This window comes from Struthio camelus, chromosome 18 (genome assembly GCF_040807025.1).
Source record: "Struthio camelus isolate bStrCam1 chromosome 18, bStrCam1.hap1, whole genome shotgun sequence".
Lineage (NCBI taxonomy): Eukaryota > Metazoa > Chordata > Aves > Struthioniformes > Struthionidae > Struthio > Struthio camelus.
In genome coordinates, this window is record NC_090959.1 from 5,194,527 (window position 1) to 5,219,176 (window position 24,650).

The 24,650-nt window shown below is 41.3% G+C and overlaps 1 protein-coding gene across 14 annotated transcripts in view; it reads left to right on the forward strand.

Moving 5' to 3' along the window:
* The window catches only part of PTPRT (protein tyrosine phosphatase receptor type T), a 469,240-nt gene that overhangs the window by 341,773 nt on the left and 102,817 nt on the right, over positions 1-24,650 (forward strand). For all 14 annotated transcript variants that reach the window (XM_068912406.1, XM_068912401.1, XM_068912399.1 and 11 more), the window contains 2 exons: positions 8,967-9,168; positions 12,659-12,761. In XM_068912406.1, coding sequence (XP_068768507.1) covers positions 8,967-9,168; positions 12,659-12,761 — 305 coding nt within the window. The remainder of the gene's footprint in view (positions 1-8,966; positions 9,169-12,658; positions 12,762-24,650) is intronic.

Here is a 24,650-nt window from a genome sequence, read left to right on the forward strand (position 1 = left end):
GGTGAGCTATTTGTGAGCTCTGGAAAAAAATGCAGTGCTGAGTCCCCCACCTTTGATGCTCTCGTTTTTGAACTTTAAATCAAATGGGTAGCCCACATCAAGGCCCTGCTTGTTTATGATCTGCAATCTGCTTGATATCGGCCTGGGAAATGCAAGTGGCAAGTGTTATCAGAAAGAGCCCTTGCAAGCACAAGTGGGGAGTGCGTTGGTTTTAGTGTGACTCGGAGCCTGAAGCAGAAGCTCTGTAGCGTGAAGAAGCAACTACTTACAATTACACAAAATAACAATATAAATTATGTTTCACTTTGATCTATAGCGTGCACTCATGTGTTTGTACGCTTTGGAAAGTGGAAGAGAACTTCAACTGTCTGCCGAAACTGCTGCTCCCTCTATTGCATTAGCTTCTTAAAGTGTCTGGCAGCTGCTTTACCATGGAAGCATGGCTCTGAGAATGACCCAAGAGACTGTCTAGAAGCAAAGAGCTGACTTTCATTCTTAATGAAATTAGTTGTTTCATTCTTAAATGCATTTTAGGCTGGGTTAAGGTGTTGGATTGTAAAGTTTGAGTTCTACTTTATTTATGGTGTAAGCAGTGGCGTGTCCTTATTTTCCTTACTGTGTTGCAGCCCCGGTCCTAGGAGCTGTCACTGAAGAAGAGGGGACAGTGAAACCTTCATAGTTTGACCTGTTAATGCTGCCACTAGGGAGAAGCCAGATCGTGCTCAGTGGTGGCATTTGCCATATAGATGTTGGCAGAAAGGCCTGGTCTGTGGAAGTGATACATCCAGTTTTGGGAGCATCTCTGTAAGCCTCTTCTTGTCAGGTCCAGCTTGAAAGCAGAAAGGGAAAGCTGTGCTTTAGGGGATGGCTACTTCTTGTGATTGTTTACCATGAAGTCTGAAGCTGCTTTTCCTATTAGATGTCTTATGAACACTACACAACCACCTGGGTTCAAAAAGAATCACACAGAAGCGTTTCAAGAGCTCAGTATTAACCGTATGAAAGTAATGCAGATGCAGTATGAACTGAGGAGAAGCCTTGCAAATCTTCTGGTCTTACTGAGGTCAGTGAAGTCTGAAATGAAGCAAGTGAGATGCTCAGTAAAACACCTCTTTACCTTTTACACCCTTTTGGCCCACTGAATTCAAAGAAAAATGTTTTCGAAATACGCTCTGAACTGAAGCTAGCATCCTTTCACCATAAAAAGGTCATTTGCACAGTTAAATTATATTACACATGACTTCTTAGCACCTGGCTTGGGGAGCGCTGCTTTCCTGAGGCAGTGGCTCAGGAAATGAAGGAAACGTTTTGATAGCTTCAAATTCAAGATATTTCTGTTAGACTCTAATGCATCAGTTTATTTGTGTTTATTTTAGGGAGAGATGGGAAAAATGAAGTTGACTTGTCGGCTTTATTAGAGCATGGAGTGCCATATGTAAAGCAAGATTAAAAACTAAATAACCTATTGTTTCCCAAGGAGTTTTCAATCATGAAGCTTTTCAGTTGGTTCCCCCTCTCGCCTATCTGTGATGCTGAGGCCTGCAAACGCATCCAGCTCTCTCTGCCGATCCCCAACGCCTCCATCTCTGCACTCTTTTGACCTGCATAATGATTTCTCGCCTTTCAAAAATCATGCTTTGGCTGTGACAAACTTCTTTCTCACCTGTTTGTCAAGTTTTGTGCTCACCCTGTTATGAGATGAAGTTGCAAGCGGTGTAGGAGAGCGCTGAGGAAAAGTCACTATTTTCCAGGTGTCTCTGAGCTAACCCACTGTCCCAGCTGGGTGGAAAAATCTGCCCTCTTCTCGTCTCCTGCTAGCTGCACAGTAGTGAAAGAGCTGAAACCTGCTACCATCATCAGAGACCTTTCTTTCCACTGCCCCTTCCACGGGGAAGCCACCCCACACCTCCCTGTGCCTCTGCATGTTGCATGAGATGGTCAGACGCAGTGAATAAAAAAGTCCTGATTCCGGATCTTACCTTACAAGATGGGAGTGATTTCCAAAAACAGCTGTAGCTCAGGAAAAGCTATATTTTCCTGCAGCTTAGTCATGTGAAATGCACTAGTCAGGTCATCCGTGCAAGGCTGTGAATATAGTGATTTTGGCATGTTCCTGGTCCTGGCTCCTCTGTTGGCTACAGCACGAGATGGTTTCAGTCTTGGGGCATTACTGACCGAAAAAAAAGAAAAAATACTGCTAGCTGTCAGTTCCAAAGTATCTCCAGAAGTTAAGGATTGTGTGTTGTATTAGGGAGAATGGAGAGTCTCAATGACCTGTTTTATAAAGACAGGGACATAAAACGTCAGTGGGCACACAGGGGATAATGTAATGGATTTATGGGTTTCAGATGCCTTCTCCAAACTGCTATGCAGGCTGTCACTAAAATGGAAAATAGATAGAGAGTTGCATAATGTACCTACAAAATAGTATTTGATTTAACAGCAGTACTTACCATTTGCATTCAAACAGGCTGCAATTGCTGGAATCAGAGGGGAGACTTTAAAGCCCTAATGTTTGATGGTGAATATGGTTGTGGAGAGCAAAATTCTGTTCACCACGGTTGATTAATTCTATATGACAAAAGATAGGAGATAAAGTGGTGTTTGTACTGGGATCAATTGTTGTGGAAAGAAACATGAACATTTTTTTTGCCTTAACTGGCAAGCTCTCAATCTGGAGACATTTGAGTTTGCTGCCCTCAGTTTTAAGGTTATGAGCGCATGAAATCCTGACAATTCAGTTATTCATCAGTGTGAAAGCTAGCAGGAATGCATCAAATGCATGGGATGACTAACTGAATTTATCAGGCATGATTTGAGCAGGTTATTTTTTCTTGTTAATTAATTAATTTATTTAAGAGGATTAAAGACAATCTAAAAAAAGCCATCCAGCATTTCCAAAGGGATTTTAGTGTGTAGTGTTACAGGGCAAGAAGGGCTGTTAAAATGAAATGATAAGATCTGAATTGCAGTTTGGTCTTGTATTAAGTTTAGGACGCCATGACCAAGCTCTAAAACATCCTTCAAAAGGAATGCTTAAGCATGAAGGATAATTCATCATATCTCTTGTGACCATCCATTTCACTGTTCAATTACCATTCTTAACACTACAAATGCTTTTCTCTATGGGATTTTTTTCATGTCCAACATCCAGCTACGTTTACTATTACTGATGTTTTTATAAAACCCAGGATAAGGACCGCCCAGCCTGCACGTATAAAGCTGGAATAAAATCCACCAGATTTGGTTATTGTCTTTATTTGCTAAGCGTGGTAGAACCATGGAGATAACCTGGGCACTGGACACAGCATAAGTATGAGGACGGAGGCCTAACCGCTAATGCGAATTCAGCTTCCCATGCCCCGATCTGTGCTCTGGTCTGGGCCTGGTGCTCGGGCGGAATAGACATAGTCACGATATGCCTGATGAGCCCACACAATAATACAGGCACATATAGCCATATCCTTTTGCATGTGTGAATACACTTGCCCATGCATGCATCTGCAAGCCGGGTGAAAATTCAGGGGGTTAAGATTTTTGTTTGCTTGCTTCTTGAAGAAACATTTGCAATGAAAATAGCCTTGTGCCTCTTAGTTCAGTTAATGCTTTCTGCTGTGGTCTTCCCCTTCCCAGTGGAATTTTTTTTGTCTTGTGCTGTATTAGAAGTTTTACAGTCACAAATGATGACTGCGAGTGCAGCGTTCACGCTTCCCCGGAGAATTGTGTTAAATTAGGCTCTGCGAAGGAGAGAAGATCTGCCTTTAATACTCTCAATATTACATCTTGATCTTGGCGGTTGTTAATGTAGTACTTGCTGGGTGATTACAAGGAGTTAATATTTTCAACTTTTAAAATGAGTAGAAAACAAAGGGGGAGGTGGAATAAAATGGTTTGGTTAATGAGGAGTGAGAGGGCACTGGAGTAGACAGGAAAATTTTCCAGGATGTCTGCTGAGATAGTAACAAGGAGTGAACTTGCTAACCGTCACATTTCTTACACTCATCTGTTCTCGTTTTATTCTTCATAATCTAACACAGCAGTTACATGTCACTGAACACTCGGAAATTAAATATACAATGTGCTTTTGGTGGTTTCCCAGAGCCTTGCACTTGTACAGCTGACCTGTTTTAAATTTTGTTCATGACAGATTTGGACTGATGTAGCCAAAATTGGGGAGCTAAACTGACCAGAGACTTGAATTGTCATCTCCCTCTGCCTCCTGAATAAATCATTCCTCTCCAGCTGGATGAGTGTTTAGATCAGAGTTTCATCCCTGCTGTTGTGGTGGGAAAAAGGCTATTATTTATCTTCCTCAATTCCTGTGCTGTCTGACTTTTGAATTTCTGGTTACTTCATGTTTACTGCTGTTGCTGCTTCAGTGTGATACCCTTTTCCTTAGCTCAATGAAAGACATCCCAAGGAGGCTTTAGATTTTGGCTAGTTTTAGCCCAGTTGGGTGTTTGTTATGATGAGAACATAGTGATATTGGCCATTAAAACTTCTTCCTAGACCATTAAGTTGCAGTGGAGCTGGTACGTAAACGCTAAGCTATATATGCAAACTCCAGACAGCCATCGCGGTCTACGGAGGTGAGACACAACTTTGTCACAGCAGTCTGCTGGGCAGGGAATGGTAGGTAATAGCTGGTTAAAAACATAGAGTCTCCGTTTTATGAGAAATTCCCTCATCTTCATATTTGCATTTATTCTAAATCAGAATCGAAACAAGTATTTTCAGTATTTTCAATCAAACTGGAATCCGTAAAAGACATTTTTGAATATTTTCTTGTTTGCTTTTTTGGTCTTAATTTTTTAAACATTTAATTTTATTTCCTTTTTTTCCCCCCAGAATATAAGAGTATTCTGTGACATGACTTGTCATTAAAATAGCATATGTTAAAATAATTTAGAACAGCTGCTATCTAGTGATTGAGTCATCTAATTTTCTAGATCAGAATCTCTTGTTTGTTTTGTGGTGAAACGATTTGTCCCTGGGAACAAGAAAAGAGGATAAATATTCAGCTTTTTTCCAACATCCTTCTTGTTCTAGGGAAGTAGCATCTTTCTTCTCCGGACGTGTTTCAGGGCATTTATTAATGACTTCAGAGTTGGTTGTTTGTTCTTGAAAATTTTTCCGCCGTCTGATTCCCTGCAATTTCTCTTGCTTCAGAACTTTTAACTTAAATTAAGGATAAAAAGGGCAACATCTTAGTGTCTCCATTTCATCTGTTTAAAATTTGGTAAATTTTGGGTTGATTCACAGGTGCTTTTTGTGCCATCCTTGCCAAAATATAGTAGCGCAGCTCCTGCTATGTCATTGCCGTGACAAACACTCCAGATCCAAGATGGAAATAAATACATGTTGTTTCCTTCCTTCCTGAGGGAAGGACCCAGAGAGGAGAAAGGGGTGGGAGAAGGTGGTCACTCCCTGTGGGAGCTTTCTGCATCGGGATGCTTTGCCCATAAACGAAATCAGTCTGCTGAGCTACACTGTAGGGCGTTGTACGTTCTTGCACAGTTCGACAAAATTTAAAAAAAAGTATATATATTTCTACATGAAAAGCAGTCCATAAAAGTGATGCACTACAGCATCTTCTCTTTCTATACGGAGAATCCTCTGAGACAGACACGTGCATGCACACACAGATGGATCTGGTGCAGCGTGTTTCGATATCCAGGAGAGCAAATGCCTCCACCTGTGAGGAGCGGAGACTGCTTGGGCTGTGAAATGCTGCAGGGATGGATGGAGGGGCGCAGATGTGCACTGGGACAGCCGGTGTGGCAGGGGACCAGCCTGGCAAGAACAGTTGGATCAGGGGGTGTTTGACTACACTGAGAGGCCCATATGGGAAAAGATGAGGCCAAGCTCTCCAAAGTTATCCACACTTTGCATAGATTAATATTTAGGAAACAGCAAATGTCTCGATTGGAAGGAAGATGATTGTTTTCCTCTGGGGTGGAAGAGAATGTGTCTCCTTTTCCAGACAGTGCTCCGTTTTCAAGGCTACTTCCTCTACTTCACCTGTAATTTTGCTGCTTAAGCATCAGCGCTTAGCAATTATAAAAATCCATAGCCTCCCTCGCCCGCAGCAGCGTTTGTGTGAAGAGTATAAAAACCCTCATTTTACAAATGGCAAAACGGAGGTTTGGAGAGCAGCAGCTCATCGTGGCTGCGATGGAAGTGGGCAGCAGAGCTGGGGGCGCAGGCGGCAGAGCTGGCCCTCCAGGCAGCATCCAGCGATGCCGTCCCCACCACGGCAGCTGTTCAGAGTTCTTCCTGTGGAAAGCGCACCAGGAGTTTTACACTGCTGTATTCCTGTTTTCTGTTTTTGTTGCATCCACTTATTGTGCCTGTACTAAAATTAAATGGTGTGTTTTAGGGACAAGGATTGTGTGCTCTAAGTGTTTGCACATCACCTGGTTTAACAGGGGTCATACCTATTTGGACAGAGCTGCTGCTGTAGTAACAGTAATCTGGCATTCTTGAGGATGTCTCACAATGTAGATATGCCATGAATCTCTCTTTACTATACTTTGTATCTCTCAAATTTTTTGAGGAAGTAATGAAGTCTAGTTTGAGTGAACAGTCTTTTTGAAAGTTGCCCCAAGCTTTAATCTCAGATCTCAGACATGCTCCCCAAGTACCTTTTGCCCCTTCCCTACTTCTAGCGAGTTTTGAATCCAGGTTATTTTAACACAACCTTGTGCTCCTCTTCTGTGCTATAGTGAGCAGCAAAACACAGATTGCTTTTGTAAATCCCAGTGTCTTTTCTTATTTGTCCTCTTGAAAACATTCCTAATTCTGATTGCCTTAAAGCCTTTTTTTTTTGTTAAATGAAGAAAAATAACTCATTTTATAGTAAATTTAGAACTGTTGAAGGTAGCTGAATTATTTTATTTATATGCAGATCAAGGACAAGTGCATATTCCACTTACGCTTACAGCCTTCTATATAATGTCTTTGAAAGTAAGTTCCACTGATTTCATGGAGGCCACTAACTGGCCTGGCCTAGCAGTAGGAAGTTCCGTTCCCGTCTTACTCCTTAACTCCTAATCTGCTCATCCCCCCTGGAGCTTTAGATAATTGGGATTTTTCTAGTATTTGATTTGCAAATAGCGCATAGGGATTGTATGAATTAATTCCCACCTAACATTAGATAAACATGTTTTTCTTTCTGGAATTTGATATGGCGTTGACTGAGCCATGTCTCCAAATTTAAGATCTGTGATCATCGTTCAAATTCCAGTGGTGTTTTCACATAGGTTCCCTCGCTGCCTCCAAGCACCTTGATGCAATAAGAGTAGTCATGGTATTGTCCTCTGTCGTGCTGCGTTGCATGTTCCTCACCTTACCTAAGGAAAAGGAGTAAGTGTAAAGCTTTCTCTTGCCTGTTTTAAATTGTTTGCTTTAATGACCGTGCTGCTTCTGATTCTTGCCTAGGTTTCTGGGAAGTAGTAAAAATTAAAAAATAGGTTGTAATTCCTGGAAAAAAAATTAGGGAGGGGTTCAGTGAAACACCAGTAAGCTGGTTAAATCTAACTCCTTTAAGCGTTCTACTGTTCTTATTTTTTGCTGCTCTGTGGGTCTGGATGTGATTCACTGCCCTTCTCGGTTACTTTGTTCCGTCTTGGCTGTCAGCGCTGTCTATATTGTTCTGCGATGTCCAAATAATAGCGTTCGTATGCCCACACCCTTCCCTGTCCATTTGATGTCCGTAGAATCAGCCTCTGTCTCTGGTCTATCCTGTTATTAAGCCACCTCTTTTTAAACATTGTACATTTATTTTTTTTCTCCAAATGCAACGTTCTCCTCCTTTCGTAAAACAAGAGACTTAAATTTTTTTCAAAGACTCTTTCAGCAAAGCCGGGAGTCAGATTCTTGTGGAGTCCTTCATAAAAAATTGAAGTCTTGCTATATTAACATACATTGATTTATTCATGGTGTTTCATTACAAATAAGCAAAGATCCCATAATATCAGGAAAGGTTAGGAGAGCAGTGGAGCACGCTATATTATATTGACAGCTCAGTTGAAATTGAGCTACCTTTGGATTGAATTTGGAACGTAGGGAAGGAATTGGCTGGTAAATAAGTCATGAGTTTTACTTCCAAGTGTCTGTATATCACCGGGTTTGCCGCCAGTAAGCGTAATGGAACCCGAGCCAAATTTCAAAGGTCTGCTTTCAGCCCGGGCTTCTCTCTAGGTGCGTTAGCTCCAGCCATGTATGTATTCATGAATAGCTCTCCAGGTCTGTAACCCTGCTGACTTATTCTCTCAAGTGAAAACTAGGCACAGCATTACAAGTAAACCTGCCAAGCCAGGCTAAGAAGCCAGATGAGGGAGGAAATTACAGTAGAAACGGTCTCAGAAACTCAGGAAGAGAAGGTCTTTTGTCTAAAGACTTGATGGTATTTATTTCCTCTAATCATATCATTTCATTTCAACATTTCATTTCAGTGTATTCTCATTCAGGCAGAAAAAGAATCTGAAACCCCTGGAAATCAGTAAGAGGCTCCCATTGTTTTCAGTGGGCTTTGGAGAAGACCATTTGCCAGAAAAAAAAAATCCTCGATGGAAAACGTGTCCTTGTATTGCACCAAAAGTTTTCATATGCTATGGGAAATTCTCATGAAATTTCTGCAGCTCATACTGTGCATTCTAGTTTGGCTGCAGAAGTTCTGAGAGAGGTAACAAAAAGGCATTCTTTGCACCTTGTGTTGTAAATCAGCACACGCTGAGGTTTTAGCGGAGAGAAGAAAGTAGTTTCTTACTAAGTAAAGGCTTGGAAAAATTGTCATATTTGCTTGCCAGCATCCAAATGCAGATCTGTTCACTGGAGATACTGAAATAATATCTGTCCTTTAATTTTCAGTCTTTACTCTGAAGCAGTGGTGCAGTAGGGGAGCAGAGAAAGGGCAGGTGCAGAAGGCCCCCTATCACCTTACTGTCCTTGTTCTTCATTTGCAGATTACATACAAGGCCGTTGGGTCTCTGGATCCCAGTGCTGACCTGTCCAGCCAAAGAGGGAAAGTCTTCAAGCTAAGGAATGAAACACATCACCTCTTTGTAGGATTATATCCAGGGACTACGTATTCATTCACCATCAAAGCGAGCACAGTCAAGGGCTTTGGGCCACCCATCACCACACGGATTGCAACTAAGATTTCAGGTACTGCTTTGGAGAAGAAGGAACCTGCTAGGACTTTGTTCTTTAGATCCACAGCTAACAGACAGATAAAACAGTACAAAAGTGTTTAACTTAGTGTCTCCTATGCACTCTTCATAGGCCAGTTTTTTAAAGGGGCCACGATCCAGTGTCTGTGTTCATTTAGATTGCAAATGTAGTTGTTAGAGTTGACTTGTTGATACCGTAGGAGCATTTTAATGAGAACCTCCACTAGTTCTGCAGATGAATTTTCCCTATAATAGATTCTTGATATCATGTGCTTAGTCTGGTAGTCTCCTTCAACAATGTGTCTTTTATCTTCAAAATGCACCCAACATGGAAGTAATGAAAGAATTGAATTAACATTAGAAGGAGATTTTAAAAAAAGGAAAAAAAAAATTGTGGATTTCCTTCTGAGTAAGGACAGAGGAGGGAGTAGAGGTAGGCAGACAGGTATGTGAAAGACGCTAAAATCAGTCACTGTTGCAGGGCGAAGGCTCCCGGGTCCTTGGGGAAAAAAGGAGGGAACTTGTGGTGGCTAGACAAAAAAAAAAGATGGATAGGAGGATGGTGGAGAAAATATGGGACAGACATATGTAGATTTTAATTTTAAGATTTAATTGGTAGCACTAAAATGGCTTCTCTACCAGAGTTTAAAACTGCCTTTTTTTGGAGTATCGTCACCTGTTTTCTCAGCAAAGGCAAAACAAACATTCATTTTAGAAGCTTGATATACTGATTCCTTGGGACACTTGTAATGCTTGAAATTATGGCTGGTGGCATGGAAGAGAGCGTACAGCATTGCTTATTCTCCATTACTCTATCTCAAAACTAGTTAATAAAAATAAGTTGTTAGCTGCAAGTGGCAGTGTAAATTTTTAGGAAGCAAAATATATCCATTCCCTCCACTAACCATCAGCAAGGTTTGAACCCTTGGCATTTAGCGCAAAAGCCCATGTCCCAGCACTTTGCATAGTAAAGCCGTTCGCCGTCAGTAGCAGCTCCACGGACTACTATGGTTCATGCAGCCCTGCACTGACAGGAAGTCATGGCATACACTCTGTTCACTTCTGTCCAGAACAGAAAAGCAGAGTAGCACAGTAGAGGTAGTACTTTTTCCCCCGATTCAGTTTCTTTTCATCTTATTATACAGTGAGTGCTCAAATCATGTTAGGAGCCTGCGTGATTGTTAACTGTACGCACACTGAGCTCTGCTTGTCTATTCTTTTCTGCCTTCCAAACATCTGGCTCGCAGTAGGCAGGCACAGACTCCACGTGGGCACTAGGATAGTCTCTGACGTTAGATTAGCCCGTTGCGTGGTCAGTTCTATATGTGTAATTTGAAAATTACTGTTAAACTTGCTCTGAGATGCAGTTCCAAAGGAAGCAGGGGGAAAAATGATTTTTGCATTGGCTTATCTTTTCACTTACTGGAATGTCCCTATAAGGCTTTCTGACAATGTATATTTTTAAAAGGAAAAGGCATCTATGTTGTAGGAACGTGTGAGTGTATGGATTTGTATAGGTGCACGTTTGTTTATTTCTTAATCATGATTAAATGGCAGAATTCCTAAGGACTCTTAGAAGAGCAACATTAAATCAATGAGCAGTGCTTGTCTTTTTAGAGATGTCGCTGCTTACTGTCGTTTTGTTGAGGTACTATGTGAATGTTCCCTGTGGAGTATATAGGAAAGCTACTCTATCTGGTTACAGTCTTTTGACTAATGCAGACAGCAATCACTGCGTTATACTCCATACTGTTAGCCCTGCTAAGACCTATGTTTCTTCTGCTAACTTCTTAACTATAGGTGTTCAGAAAGCAAGACTGTAAATTCACTGTGTCTGGTGCAGTGTTTTACACAAAAGATTAAAGACTAAACAGGTCATGCGCACAGCCAGAAAGAGACATCTGAGGCTGTTCATATCTCAGAAGTAATTTTGTCTCACGAGTGCGATGCTCCAGCTAGGCTTGTAGAAGCTGCTTCAAAGCACAATTGTGGCGTCAAGAAAGCGAGTTTCTAGCACGTTTCTGGTGGCCAAGCTGGAGCCTATTGGGGCACTAGATTGAGCTGTAGAAACATCCCCTCTGGCTGGAGCAGGTGCTGAACAATTTTTATTTTGGCATCTCTAGAAAGTGCTGTGATATCTGGTAGAGAATACTGCTGGGGAGGAAGTATTGTGATACCTAGTGTAGAAGACAGCTTCGTGACATGCGTCTTCTTTAAATGACTGGCACTGCTTTCCCTTGATGCAGAGCACCTTTTTCACGGAAATCCTTGTAAAGACCTTAGCATTCATCCTGAACTCACTGCTAACATATTGATGGGGAAGTCGGTAGCTGAGCTGATAATAGCAACCACCGTTCTTGACAGTTTTGGGGCTTTTGGATAAGATTCCTGATTGTAAACAGGATTACAGTAGAAATCGCTATGAGAGGATTAAGTGTGGAACCCCTGCAATGCAGTTTGCCCTTGCGAGTTGCAGCTGAACTGAGGGGACACTACACTCTTCATTTAAATTCTTCTATTTGCTTTATCCTTGAAGATATTTCAACAAAACTTGGATCTTTGGGATAAATCTGATGCCCGTACTTCTTTGTGATCTCATCGTTTCGTCCACAGTTAAAGATATGTCCAAAACAGATGTCTGCTACTGGGGAGGGAGGAAGTAACTTATTAAGCAAAATATTTATGTCTAAGGAAATATATCTTACTTTCATGAAATGACCCTAGTACAAAATAACAAAGCAGAACTAGTCTTGGAAGTTAGACTTGTTAGGCTAAGTGTGACTATTATGCAGTTTTCCATGTTGCCTTAGGGAAGATGCTCAGTGAAGTGATGGGCACCATGGGTGGTTACTGCTCAGTTACAGCCATTGGAAGCCTTGCAGCTGCCTAATGCTTTTAGTGTTCAAAATCACTAAAGCTCCGGGGATTTGCACTGCAGATTTGAGCACTGAAATAACCTGCCTAATTTGTGCTCCTCTCTTTTCATGCTTTCCTATTTCATAACACACCTTCCAGCTGATCAAGGAGACACACAGCTTAAGCCTATGTATTAAAAGCTACACCTGTGGGAGGTCTAATCCAGGAACAAGACCAGAGAACAGGAGCCAGGTTTTCTGTGTTCTCTTCTTAGCTCTGCCACTGATTCGCTGGTCCTAAGTGGTATTCTTTAAACATCGGTGCAGTCGTCTTTCTTGTAAAATTGAAGGAATGATCCTATCTCAAAGGATTACTTAAAAAATTCAAGACAGGATTTGCAAAGCCAGCTTGAAGATTTGGGTGTCTGATTCCTGTTTAATTTTAATGGAAACAGGCCTACAAATTTTTAAATGGTTTTGACAATTTTGGTCTTAACACTTGCAAAGTATTTTGACATTTCATTTAAGCAGTGTTAAATGGTCCCCAAGAAATGTTAATATTATGTTGTCATCACTACCAAAAGCAGTAAGTGGTAAATACCTGACGCACCACTTTTTGTTCTGCCGTAGCACCATCGATGCCTGAATACGACACAGACTCCCCCTTAAATGAGACCGACACCACCATCACAGTCCTGCTGAAGCCTGCTCAGTCCCGGGGAGCGCCTGTCAGGTTTGGTCTTTCTTCTCAGTTTTCTCTCTTTTTTTTCCCCAGGTTTCACTCAGACCTCCCTCATTCTCATCTGCTAATGCGCTTGCTGAAAACGTATGCTGACTAAAAGGCCAACTCTGCTGTTGGTTCTGCCTTTCACAGTCTGCATTTATAAGTGCCTCAATCTGCTTGCCTCCTGCTGTTAACCTCTGGGAGGGATTGCTGATAGCATTGCATGGGGTTATTACCCTTTCAGCGTCACTTCAGATGCCTATGCGATACTGGTGCTTCAATGTGTGGAAGTGTATGTACGCCAACATTGCAAGTCTAGTATTGCCATGCAAAGGTGAAGGAGGCTTCAGGTTTCTGTCCTCTGCCGTCTCTTCCATAATGGATGAGGCCTTTCTTTGTAACCAAAGCAGGAATGCCCAAACTATCTTGGGTAACAGAGTGCTGGAACAGGTTGCCCAGAGAAGTCGTGGAATCTCCATCCTTGGAGATGTTCAAAAGCCATCTCGACAGGGTCCTGGGCAATGTGCTCTGGGTAAATCTGCTTGAGCAGGGCGGTTGGACTAGATGATCTCTAGAGGTCCCTTTCAACCTCAACCGTTCTGCGATTCTGTGATCCTGACAGTTTTGCAGATGCGTTTGTTCAGGTTGTGGATCCAAAGGGACTCCTCACACCTTGCGTTACAGTCTAGCTGTTACTCTCGTACTGGCTGCAGGATGAAGCAGGAGCTGATGCAGGGGAGAGGAGCTCTGGGTTAGACCGAACTCTACAGTCAGTCTCAGAGTGAGGCTTTGTCGGCTGCTCTGGGCAAGCAGTCTCCAGAGTAGCAGATTTAGGGACAGGAAACTGCATGCCTACCCTTGGAGTAAAATGATGACCACATAGAAAATACTTCTAGCTCTCTCTGAGCTGGGTCCGTTCTTACTAGTGAGATGTCCACTACTGGAACAGGACACTCGATAACAGATCTCTCCCTGACTGTGGAAATACGACTTGCAGAGACCTGTACTTCATTGCTGTCTTTTGTCTACGTGAATTTGTACGCAGTGAAAGATGTCGGCACAGAAGAATAAACTTCCTGAGTGAGCCAGCGTTGACAGCTGCCTTTATCTGTCCGCAGGAGAAATTCCAGTTAGTCATTCATTCTGCCGGTCTCTTTGGCTGAGTGTAGAAATTAGTATTGCTTATGATAAAAGCCGCTGGAGTTTACCTAGGAAGATCTAGGCTGCTTTGCAGAAGTATCCGGCAATAATTAGCTTCCTGTAGTCTCTTCAGACTTTTAGCTTGAGTTTTCACAAGACACTCTTGAAATATTTTCTGCGGGTGATATTTTAAAAACACTTAGCCCTTTCTTTCAAAAGTGATTTGGGTCTATGCATCCCATTGACGCTTAAGTGTTTTTTGAAAGATATGCCGCTAAGTATTTGGGAGCAGACTGGTCACATGTAAACCTACTTGGCTGTAATGAAATATGCTATATCGATTAGTGGTCGGGCCTAAACCACAGCTTTCCCCCAAACTGCTTTGATATCTTCAAGCAGAAAATCTGTTCTTTAAGACTTAGCACCATCCCTTTTCTAGTTTGTTCTGCTTTAAAGTTTTACTTTAATCTCTGGTACTCCATATGAACAAATATAGGAGCTTATTTTCTAAGTCCTGTAGGGATGTTGTTCTGCTGGAAAAGAGCAGTAAAATCACACACTTCTGTTTTATTTCTTTATTTAGGGGAACATTCTTGTATCTTGTTTTACCACCTGCTGTCTGAAGAGTATAGCTATTTTGTCTCTTTATTGAAAAGTCTTGCAATTTTTCTCAAAGTCAATTTACTACACTTTAACCACATTCAGTGAATAATGTCTTTTCCAGCAAATAAGTTAATTATAAAAGAAAATCTGTAAGCATTTTTATGAATTTTCCGTCTGGTTTCTTTAATTGCTTTGTGGTCTATTATATACACATTAGCGGAGACGGCGATATTTAATTCCACATCCAAGTGATCAGGTTACTTCTGTAATGAGCCCGTTTCATTGACTTACAGATGAGTATATGAAAAACAGAATTGAAGTTGGGGGCAGAGGGGTGTCTTAGGAAGATTTTTGGCTTTGTGTTAACTACAACGGCTTGGCAATGTGTGCACACCTCTCCCTTTAGTCTGTTCTTCGTCTAAACTTGGCAAATCCAATTGTGTCAACTGTAGGTCAAATTTTCCCTTAGCTCTTTCACAGTCTGTCAGTCTCTTACGCACGCTCTCTGATTTGTCTAAGTCCTCCTGAAATACAATATCCAAACCCAGGTAGTGGTTTTGCATATGCAAGCTGAGATCCAATATATCCTCTGTGTTGCTGCCTGGTTAGTTGTTCTACCTTATATCTGTGTGTGTTTTATTTCTCCTTCGCAAGTACAGTAGTTTGCATTCATCCCAACCAAATATCATCAAATTGATTTTCAAAATTACTTTGAATTCTGATACTGACTGAAAGGACCTACAGCCCCTCTTAGCCTGATGCCATCCTCTGTTCAGATATCCAAGGCGTTTAGGGAAAATATAGAAGCAGATTCGAGACAAAACGCGTGTGAGAAATCTCTATGGTCAGCAGCGAGGCCATTTTGAAGTAGCTGGCAGAGATCTGGCATGCAGGATTCTCGTGGGATGTCTGTTCACCTGCACTGCCAGACAGACATCACCTTGCTTTCTAGATCCGCTTTCTTTTGCACACTGACCTTTCAGATCCCAGCCTGCCTAAGATGCTTCTAAAAAGGTACTTGAAAGTAGCCTGGAATAGATTTTCTTACAGCCTCCTGGAAAACGTCTGACGTTGAGAGCTTTTGCTATGCAGGAATAGGTGGGCCACTCATCTGAGCAGCCTCGCAAGTCCCCAGGCTGCCGGTTTCTTCTCTGCAGTGTCACAGAATTTTACTGTACTTCCAAACTGCAGGGATGAGAAGCACAGTAATTGTTCTTAATATTTCCTCTTATAGGCTAGTGGTGGTGAGTTGGAGTACGTGTGGGCGTGTAACTGTAAACTTGCAGCCATACATAAGACAGCTGCGTGACGTTGTCTTGTGTTATTTCGTTCTGCTGTAGTTTAAGCAGAATACAGATGGTGTGTAGCCTGCAAGATCATTTTTAGAGTAGCATTGTACAATATTTCAAATAAGATTCATTGCATTTGCATGCGTCTCAAGTGTGGGTACACCAAATCCGCAGTCACTTTCAACATGAAGACGTTTTTGATGTTTCCTGGTGCTCATCCTAAGTAACTTAAATGAATTTGTTTATAAAATAATGATCACGAACTTGGCATTTTTAACAATCTGTAGACAGCAGTGAAGAAGGCACTTTGATAAGAATTAATAGGAATAATATAAACTTAGATATTCTTTTGTCTATTTTATCCCATTGCCAAAAGAAAGGCGAAGCATCAACAAGCATAAATGTTCTCCTCTGTGGCCCGGGCATTTCAATCTCACCTTTATTTTTCATGCTACAGCCCCTGGAGCTTGACTTCACGTTGCCCTTTAAAAATAACTTATAGCTGTTTTTATATCAATCTAAAGCCCCTGAATGGTGTTATGATTGATTTGTTGGAAGACATTCATCTATAGTGGCTTCAGAAGAGGAAAGAAGAACGCAAGACTTCCCAATCTTCTTTCTTCAACTCTTTCCTGAAAAAATTCCAGGGTGATTTTTGAGGACTGTTCTACCTTTGAATCTGTTATTGTCAGGATGGTTGAGTCAGTAATTCATAGAGTATTCACATATGACATCTCTAGACCTCTATTTGAGAATTTATATCTCATTCACTACTTGGAAATATGGCTATGAGGAATTTTACCTACATGACATGTCCACTGAGCAGTTTGTTATGTGTACGATATTTGAAAGTCCAACGGGTTTATTAACATGTGGTTGGTTGTGCCGATCTATCTATACCACTAGAGTGTAGAAGAAAATCGGAAATCAAATTTCCAATGCGTGCATTAGCTTTGAGAATTTCAGCATTTAAATAAGTGTTTGCTTTGAATTTGATTACCCTGTAGGTGTGTTGCTCTGGATATTGGAGCTACTTTATTCTAGATACTGCGGGAGAGGTTAGAGAAGAGACTGTAATTGTATCTTGGTTCATATAGACTGTGGAGGAATATTGTGCTGTACCGGATCAGAGAGCTGACCTGAGGACTTCTTTGTCAGAAAAAGAGAGATTTAATCTTCCTATCTTCTCACAGTTCTCTTTTTTGTAAATAAATGTTCTTGTTTGACTCTACCAGCCTGCAAGTACAGGATGGTCTTCAGGTGCCTGACCTCTGTACTATGTTAAAGAATGTTATTTTTAGAACACAGGCATATGAACTTTGCACATGGCCTCATGCACACATATATACCATGTAAGGAATAGATCTAAGTGGTCCTGGAGAAAGATATTCAGTCATTTACATTGTATGTGTGCAGTGGATGGATATGTGTAGTCACTTCGGTGATGAGAAAGGATGGGGTATTGTATTAATATATGTCTTGAAATACTGCGTTTTGCTTAAGAAATCTAAACAGGAGAAGGTGATTTTAAATATTTTGAATTTTCCAAATACTAATATTAGGAAGCACTGAGCAAAAGTAAAGCAAATATTTTTGTATCAAGATCAGACAGTAGGAGAAATTAGTTCATATGGACTGTACTGACCGTTTCTTGGTCTCCCAAAGATCAAATAATTGAAATATTTTCTATTTACATGATGCTAAACAGACCAAAAGAAAATAAAGTTGTGGCGTTATTTAACAGAACAGCTAGAAAGAAGAACAGTATTTTTTTCTACTTTTATACTCAAGTCTTTAGCTAGTCTCCAAGCAAACAATCCAGTATGATGTATCTGTGTACTTATATTCCTATATATAGTAACAAATGAAGATATCCTATAATGTAGGGATAGTTCTGTGATGAGTGGTATTGCTTTCATTTTATGTTGGAGAACTGAGGGTCTGAGTAGATGAAACTTGCCTACTATCTCAATCTGCAGCAAAGTGGAAAATTTGAATCTCCAGAGTGGTCAGCTAGAACTTTAGTCTCCAGATAATTCTTCTTCTTGTGATTCTAGCCGCTGAATCTGTTCGTACCAGGCTTACCTTTCTCGAATCCTGCTCACTGACATCTTTATTTTGATCTTGTTTGTAGTGTACAGTACTCTCCGTTTTTATGCAGCAGTGGTTTGCAAGTCTGATGGACTTGATGCTGTGGTGGAGGAGGAATGGCATCAACAGACAAGAAGCTGTCAACTTGCAAACTTGGCTCAGGTTTCTTGTTGGTTTTAAAGATCGTGGCTTTGGTGTAAAGCATCTAGTAGCTACACAGGTAGCAACACTGTGCAGCATGGTGCTTTGGAAGTTCTTGGTGGGATTTTATTACCATTGCATGAGTTTGTCTCAGGTCTTTATGTTATTAATTAATACATTAATGTCAGGAAAGGGTGGCAACTGCTTGTTCTTAAACCTGCCACACAGCATACCTCGTACTTTAAAATAAAGACCGGAGTCCAAGACCAGTGAAACAATGAAAAATGTTCTCATATTGAAAGCTGCGAGAAGAATAAAAAAATGATTGTGCCCTTGGTAATTTGGAAAGTTCAGTTGCATTGGTAGGCGTGTTATAAATATCTAGAAATACAAAATCCTGGCTAGCTTTTTCTAAACTCATAAGCAAATATGTATATTATGTGACTTGGTTCATTGATTAGAGGGAAACAGTCATCATTTTAGATCTATTAATTTTGTAGTATCTAATAAGGAGTAAGGTTATCAGTGTAGGCTTCTGATATTATATATCTAATTATCTGTATTAATTAACAACTCCCATAATGTACCCAAAGGATATTGTTCTGGATTCATTTGAACTGGGTTTCTCGTGCAAGGCATTCTGCCTTTAATTTAGGCAAGAATTTGAAGGCACATGAGCAGGAGTTACTTTGCACTGGAAAATAAAGTAGGTTTGCTTTTTCTTTACCAGTATGTGAATTTAAGAGAGAGAAAGACCTTGAGTGAAAGGTGTTCATTACACCAGAAAGGAATCAAATAGGGTTGCCCAGGAACCCTTTGGAGACTTTGCTGAGTGACCTCATCAATGTGTCCTAGCCCTGGTGAGCTGAGCAGAGCCCTGCGAGCCCGAGCACGCACCTCTGGTGCAGTGAGTGTCGTTGAGTGGTGGGTTTAGATCACACACGATGACTTCTGTGGTCAGCGATACTTGGAGTTAGTCTGGATCTTAGATGCGCTTCGCCTACTGTATCAGGAAAGAGGCATTGTGGAGAGACAGGGACACGTCATGGTACAATATGACAGCTGTAAGTACCCGGAAGGAATACCTAGTCTTTTATTTAGCATCAAAATTATTGAATGGATGTTTCTAGGGTTTTTTAGGTGTTGGCCCTAAAAAGTCAGATCAACTCTCTGATCTGGTACAGTAAATGTACTTTCTTACTGGATCAGCATACTATTTGTGTGAGCATACTATCCCTTAAAATGTCACAGCCATCAGAAACATACCCGCTGCCTGGGTTTGGATGACCTGCTGCGTCTTACTAACTGTTCCAGAGCGCTTTGGTGGTAGCTAAAAATGGGAGAGGAAAGCCATAAAATCTACATATGTTTTAGTTATAATATTTAACAATCAAATGACACATGGAGACAATTCTTTTGTGACAAGCAGCATTTTATTAGCTGTGCGGTGAAGCTCTTGCTAACATTTTTAGTGTGTTTTATGAAAGCTTGAGGATATTGAGAGCAGGGGGGAGCGAGTCTTTTATGTTGATCATATGAACTGTCAGATTAAATTCCAGCAATCAAAAGGTTAATGCAATCTGAACTTTAAGCTGAGAATCACAAATTGATGGCTGTTTTTTCACGTGAAGCTGTCAGCTGGTAAGACAAGGAGGGAACAGGAGAAAATAGCCAGGGTTGCCAGTTTGAGAGCTTTGCTTCACAGCTTCCAAAGCCCATATGCCCCTTCCTTGTTATCCTGGAATAAAAGGATAATAGCAAGCTATGTAGGTCATATTAAAAATTAGAAACTCTAAATGTCTTGAGACTTACTGCCAAGCATCCTTTTTGCCTGCGGTAGCCTTTGGATCATACACTTAGATGGAGTGAACTGGGCCCAGTCATGGCTACCCATGGTCTGAGCTGCTCACAGGAAGGGGCTTGGCTCTGAAGGGTCATGGACCACAGAGGAAGTTTTACCATACTGAAGCATTCTCCTTTAAGTACTTAAAATTAGAGAGGGATGAGTGTGGGCACTAGTCCCTGGCTAATGTCCCCAGCTGGGACGCAGTGCAAAAGCCTTTTCCATTTTCCAGCGAGCAGCCTCTACCAGGAGTGGGACTGATGAGCTCAGAGGGCAAGTGGCTCTTTTCTCTTGCACGTGCCAAGCAGTGTTTACACTAGCAGGTGCCCCTCAATGGGTATGTAATAACACAGAAATGCAATAAAAGGGAAGATGAGTAAGCCACGCTTTGCTGTTGCAGACTAAGGCATTTCAGGATTTAATTATACTACAGGTATATAAATTCCGGAAACATGTTAATGCTCCCGTGATTAAAATTATAGAGGGCCTAATTGAAAAAGCATAAACTGAATTGAAGAATTCCTAATTATAGTTTGCTTTGAGGTGTTAATTTCCTCCATAATGAATGCATAATTTCTTGGAGCTAGAAGAGGGGGCCGCTGCAGCAGCGCGTGGGCTGCAGATGGAACGAAGGGATTATCATAAATGGAGCCAGACAATTCCGAAGAGGAAACCTCTGCAGCCATGCTGCTATTTTGCCTCTCTATAATTTCAGTTCTCCTTGCGCAGCGCTTTTCCAAAGCGAAAGGCAGAGCTAGGAGATGGTGAGGGATGTGCTTACGGTGCATAAAGAAGGGGAAATAGGACGAGTTTAATTAAAAGTAGTCATGATGCGAAAGTGGAAGGAGAGGAGAGCGGCAGAGAAAGGAGTATTTCTACTGGAAAGGTCAAACAGCAGAGCAGAAAGACGAGAAGGCAATTCTGCCTTCCCTCGGTGCCCACCTTGGCAGACTCGTTAGTAACTCCGGGAGCTGAGGTTGATGTAGGTTGGGTTTTTTCTTCCCAAAGGGTGTACTCTGTACCTCATGTTTTCTCTTGCATCAGAAGCATGCTTAGCCTTGAAGGGAGTTGGCAAAGCACAAGATTACTGGATACAGCCTCCTGATGTACAACCTCCTGATCTGCCCCACTCCCAGCATGGTGGGAGTAAGAGCTGTTTAAGAGCAATGACAGAGCAGGTGAGATTGGATGCAGAGAAGGTGCTTCTTCCTTCTCCCCTTTCTCCAACCTCAATTTACCTGTGTTCCTAGGCAGGAGATGTTGTAGGGAAAGAGCTGTTTACCCACTTGAGACCTCTCCGTGGTGTCAGAAGCATGATCACTTTGCACTTTTGGAAAAGCGCAAGGTGCCCAGAACAGCAGGAAAGAATCTGGCTGATATTGCTGCAGCCTCAGGTGCTCAAAATCTGTATTCTCAAGAGAGCTCATGTTTTCCATCGTACACTGATGATATAACTGTGAGTAGAGTGTTATCTGACCATATTGGCCTTATCCAGGAATGAAGGTTCTCCTGGGGTTAGAAACAGAGCAAGTTACCTGTATTTAAGTCTTGTGCTTTTCTTAGCCTTTTTATTTGAGGGGGGAAAAAAAAGTATTTTTCTAGTGTTCTCTTCTAAAAAAGACAACAGATTCTTGTGTATGGGCTTTCCTTCCACAATCAAGTAGCTATGGTTCTGCGAAGTGAAGAGAAAACTTTTGAAAGCAAACTTAGATTATTTCTGCATGCACATTGGCCTGTGTAATGGAAGCCAGCGGAAATATCTACATTTATTCTGACTGAGAATATATCCTAGTATACTCATGCCTTTGTCCAAGACACCACCTTTTGAAGGGCATGGCCAAACTCATTGCATAGCCCCATTAGGAGTGCCCTGCTCTCTCCTGACCCGGCAGGTTGCTGAAGAACTGCTTTAGCTCTTCTTGTCCTTGAAACTTTCCTTTGGTCTTAAAACAAACCAATGATCACTGAGGATGACAAGAAGACCTCAGTCAGTGATGCCTGTTTAATGCTAAGTGACATTAACACAAAAGGGTTTTTTTTTTTTTTCTTTTTGTAGATCAAACAGATGGCAGGTGGTTCAGGAGGGAAAAAACACCTCCAAAGCCACTAACATTAGCTCCTGTTGCTGTGAAAGCCGTATCTGTCTGCACTCATTATCTTTAATCTGCCAGCACAAAATAACATTGAACTGGAGAGATAGGAACTGGGCCTATTCCACTGGGGAACAGCAGCTATTATATCTAATCTGTGTTGCAAGCCAGGTCAGGCTTATGGAGATGGCTGAGATAATGGAGCGTAGAGCTTTGAAATGCCCCCTGGTTCTTTTTTTTTTCTTTTTTCATTTCCAAGAAGATTAAACAGAGAGAATTTAAGACATTTAAAGGAATGATGCATATACAATGGGGGTAAATAGGAGCCGCGGTAGTATTTGGATGGTCAGAAGGTGCAAAGAAGGCAATACAGGCTGGGAGTACAGATAACATCTTCTATTAGACCGAATGACAGACTTGGAAGAAATGGGCTTTTAGGTACACAGGTCCCTCTTCCGGTCAGTAAATACTGTCTCCCAATTCAGCTGATTTTTTGTCAGCTTCTTACATTTGCTGGATGTTGCCACATTTCTGTCTGCAGACACTACTGCAATTATTAGATTTTCTCAGAACTATGTGGAGCTAGTTGCATTTCTAGATTTCTCTAAATACCTTTCCTTCCTTGAGCCTTGATTATTAGTCACTGTAACAAGTAATAGCAAGTTAAACATGAGGGGGTTAGGAGGATTGCTTTGAGCATGTGTGTGTATATATATAATATATATGTGTGTGTGTATACATATGCACGAGTATGCACACACACATGCACATAGCTGTTTATTTATACTATCGCTCTTTCAAAAGAGGCAGAAAATACCATGCAGGGAAGAGGAGGGTTATTTGTGCAGTTTCTCTACATGTGCCGCTTGCACCGGGCTAGGCACAAGCTTTCCTAGATGCCATTCGCTCTAGATGGCGTCAGCTTGTCTGAGCCAGCCTGATGACTGGAAGGCAGCTTGGAGCTTGCAAAACAGAAGAAATTTTTATATCAAAGTTTATGTTTTAGCTGCAGCTTTGGGGCTTTTTTTTTTTAACCTTTTTTTTAAATGTATTTGATCCAAATCCAACCTATAAAGCACAGAATATGTAACATTCCTTAAGACTTCAGCAGCCCAGCTTCCTCCGATAGCAACGCTTCACAGGACAGATCTGAGATCCATTTCTAGGTGTAGAGGGTGCAAAGCAGCTACCTTCAGCCTGTACACCTCACTTACACCGTGTTGTTAATGGTGTTTTGGGGAGATTAACAAGCAGCTCTGACTTTTGTCTGGTACGGTTTTAAGAAAGAGACCAACCCTTAGCTGCTTTTAACCTGAAATTTAGAAAGTTCTCCCTAAAGCAGCCACTTCTAGTATTTTCTCCAGTTTATCAGGGTGCTGCTTTCATGGTGGTGAATGAGCAGATTGCAAGCATGCTATTCCAGACGGCGCTGGAAAGGATGTGTTGCCTGCTGGGGATATCGTCCAATAGGAATACTGGACAAAAATATGGGATTTGTTTCCATACAGCTGATGCTGTGTGATACTGGGCAAATCACTCCTTGTAGTTTCTGCGTGCAGCTGTGTATACATCTGTGATCGAGGTAATTATGAACTGTTCCTTGTAGGTCTCCCAGAATGTGATAGAAGTCTGAGGCTGTGTAGGTTGGTGTTTAAGGCAAAGTTTCACTTCTCTTAAAAAAAAAAAACCACACACGAAAAAGAACAAAATTAACCCCTTTCTAATAGATTTTCCATTTTTTAGTCAATTGTGGGAATTTTGTAAGATGCTGCACTGTGACTGCAAGGAACTTTCAGACAAAGTGTTCTGGCCAAAGATAGCATTAGACTTAGTAATGTTGGCAGGATGCTTTTCTGGTTCAAATTAAAAAAAACTGTTTTTCCTTTTTTTTTTTTTTTTAAAACTTGACACAACGCACAATTCCTTGGGACACCACCAGCTGTCCCCACAGGCAGCTAATGGCATTTTGTGATAGCGACTGGGGGCAGTATCCTGTTTCTCTACAGGGAGCGGTCTCCGTGTGGTTGGGTAGCACTGCTGGTGATGTCCTGTTTCTTTCTGAAGAAAAGCTGAAGGGGAGATGGAAGGATTTTGTGGGAGATGGCCAGGATAGGATCAGTCTTTAGACTTCCTTACTTTTTCTAGTGCCCATTTCAATCACCATGGAAATTTAGCAAAGCTTGAAATTTTAGAGATGCCCATAAGAAAACTGTGGTTCAGAATAGTATTGTCCAAATGTGAAATCACTACCCTTTATTTCATGGTTTTCAGGGTATGGTTTTCATGCCTTGGTAGGCCAGTGAATCTAGACTACTGAATTGGAATATGGAAGAAAATTTGAAGGGACTCCCTTATCATCCTTCTTGATTAAATGGATTACAATAGTATTAGCATTTCATAGCAATGACGGTAATAACTATCTCTTCTTTCTATGCCATTTTTCCAAACTTGGCTGAATTTGGATATTTTCTTGTTATTATTCAACCTCGGTGAATATAGTAGAAGAGTTGTTTAATTTAAAAGAATGTTAACAGAACCCACAAAAATGAATGAGCTCCTTCAAAATGAGGGAGATGGCATGAATAACTTTGTAAAATGAGGGACCATTTCTTTGAGCAGCATCACTGTTATGAGCTTTATTTTTGTAAATGTCTTGCAGAAGGGAAGAAGCCGATTTCTTCTGATGATGTCATTGATGACA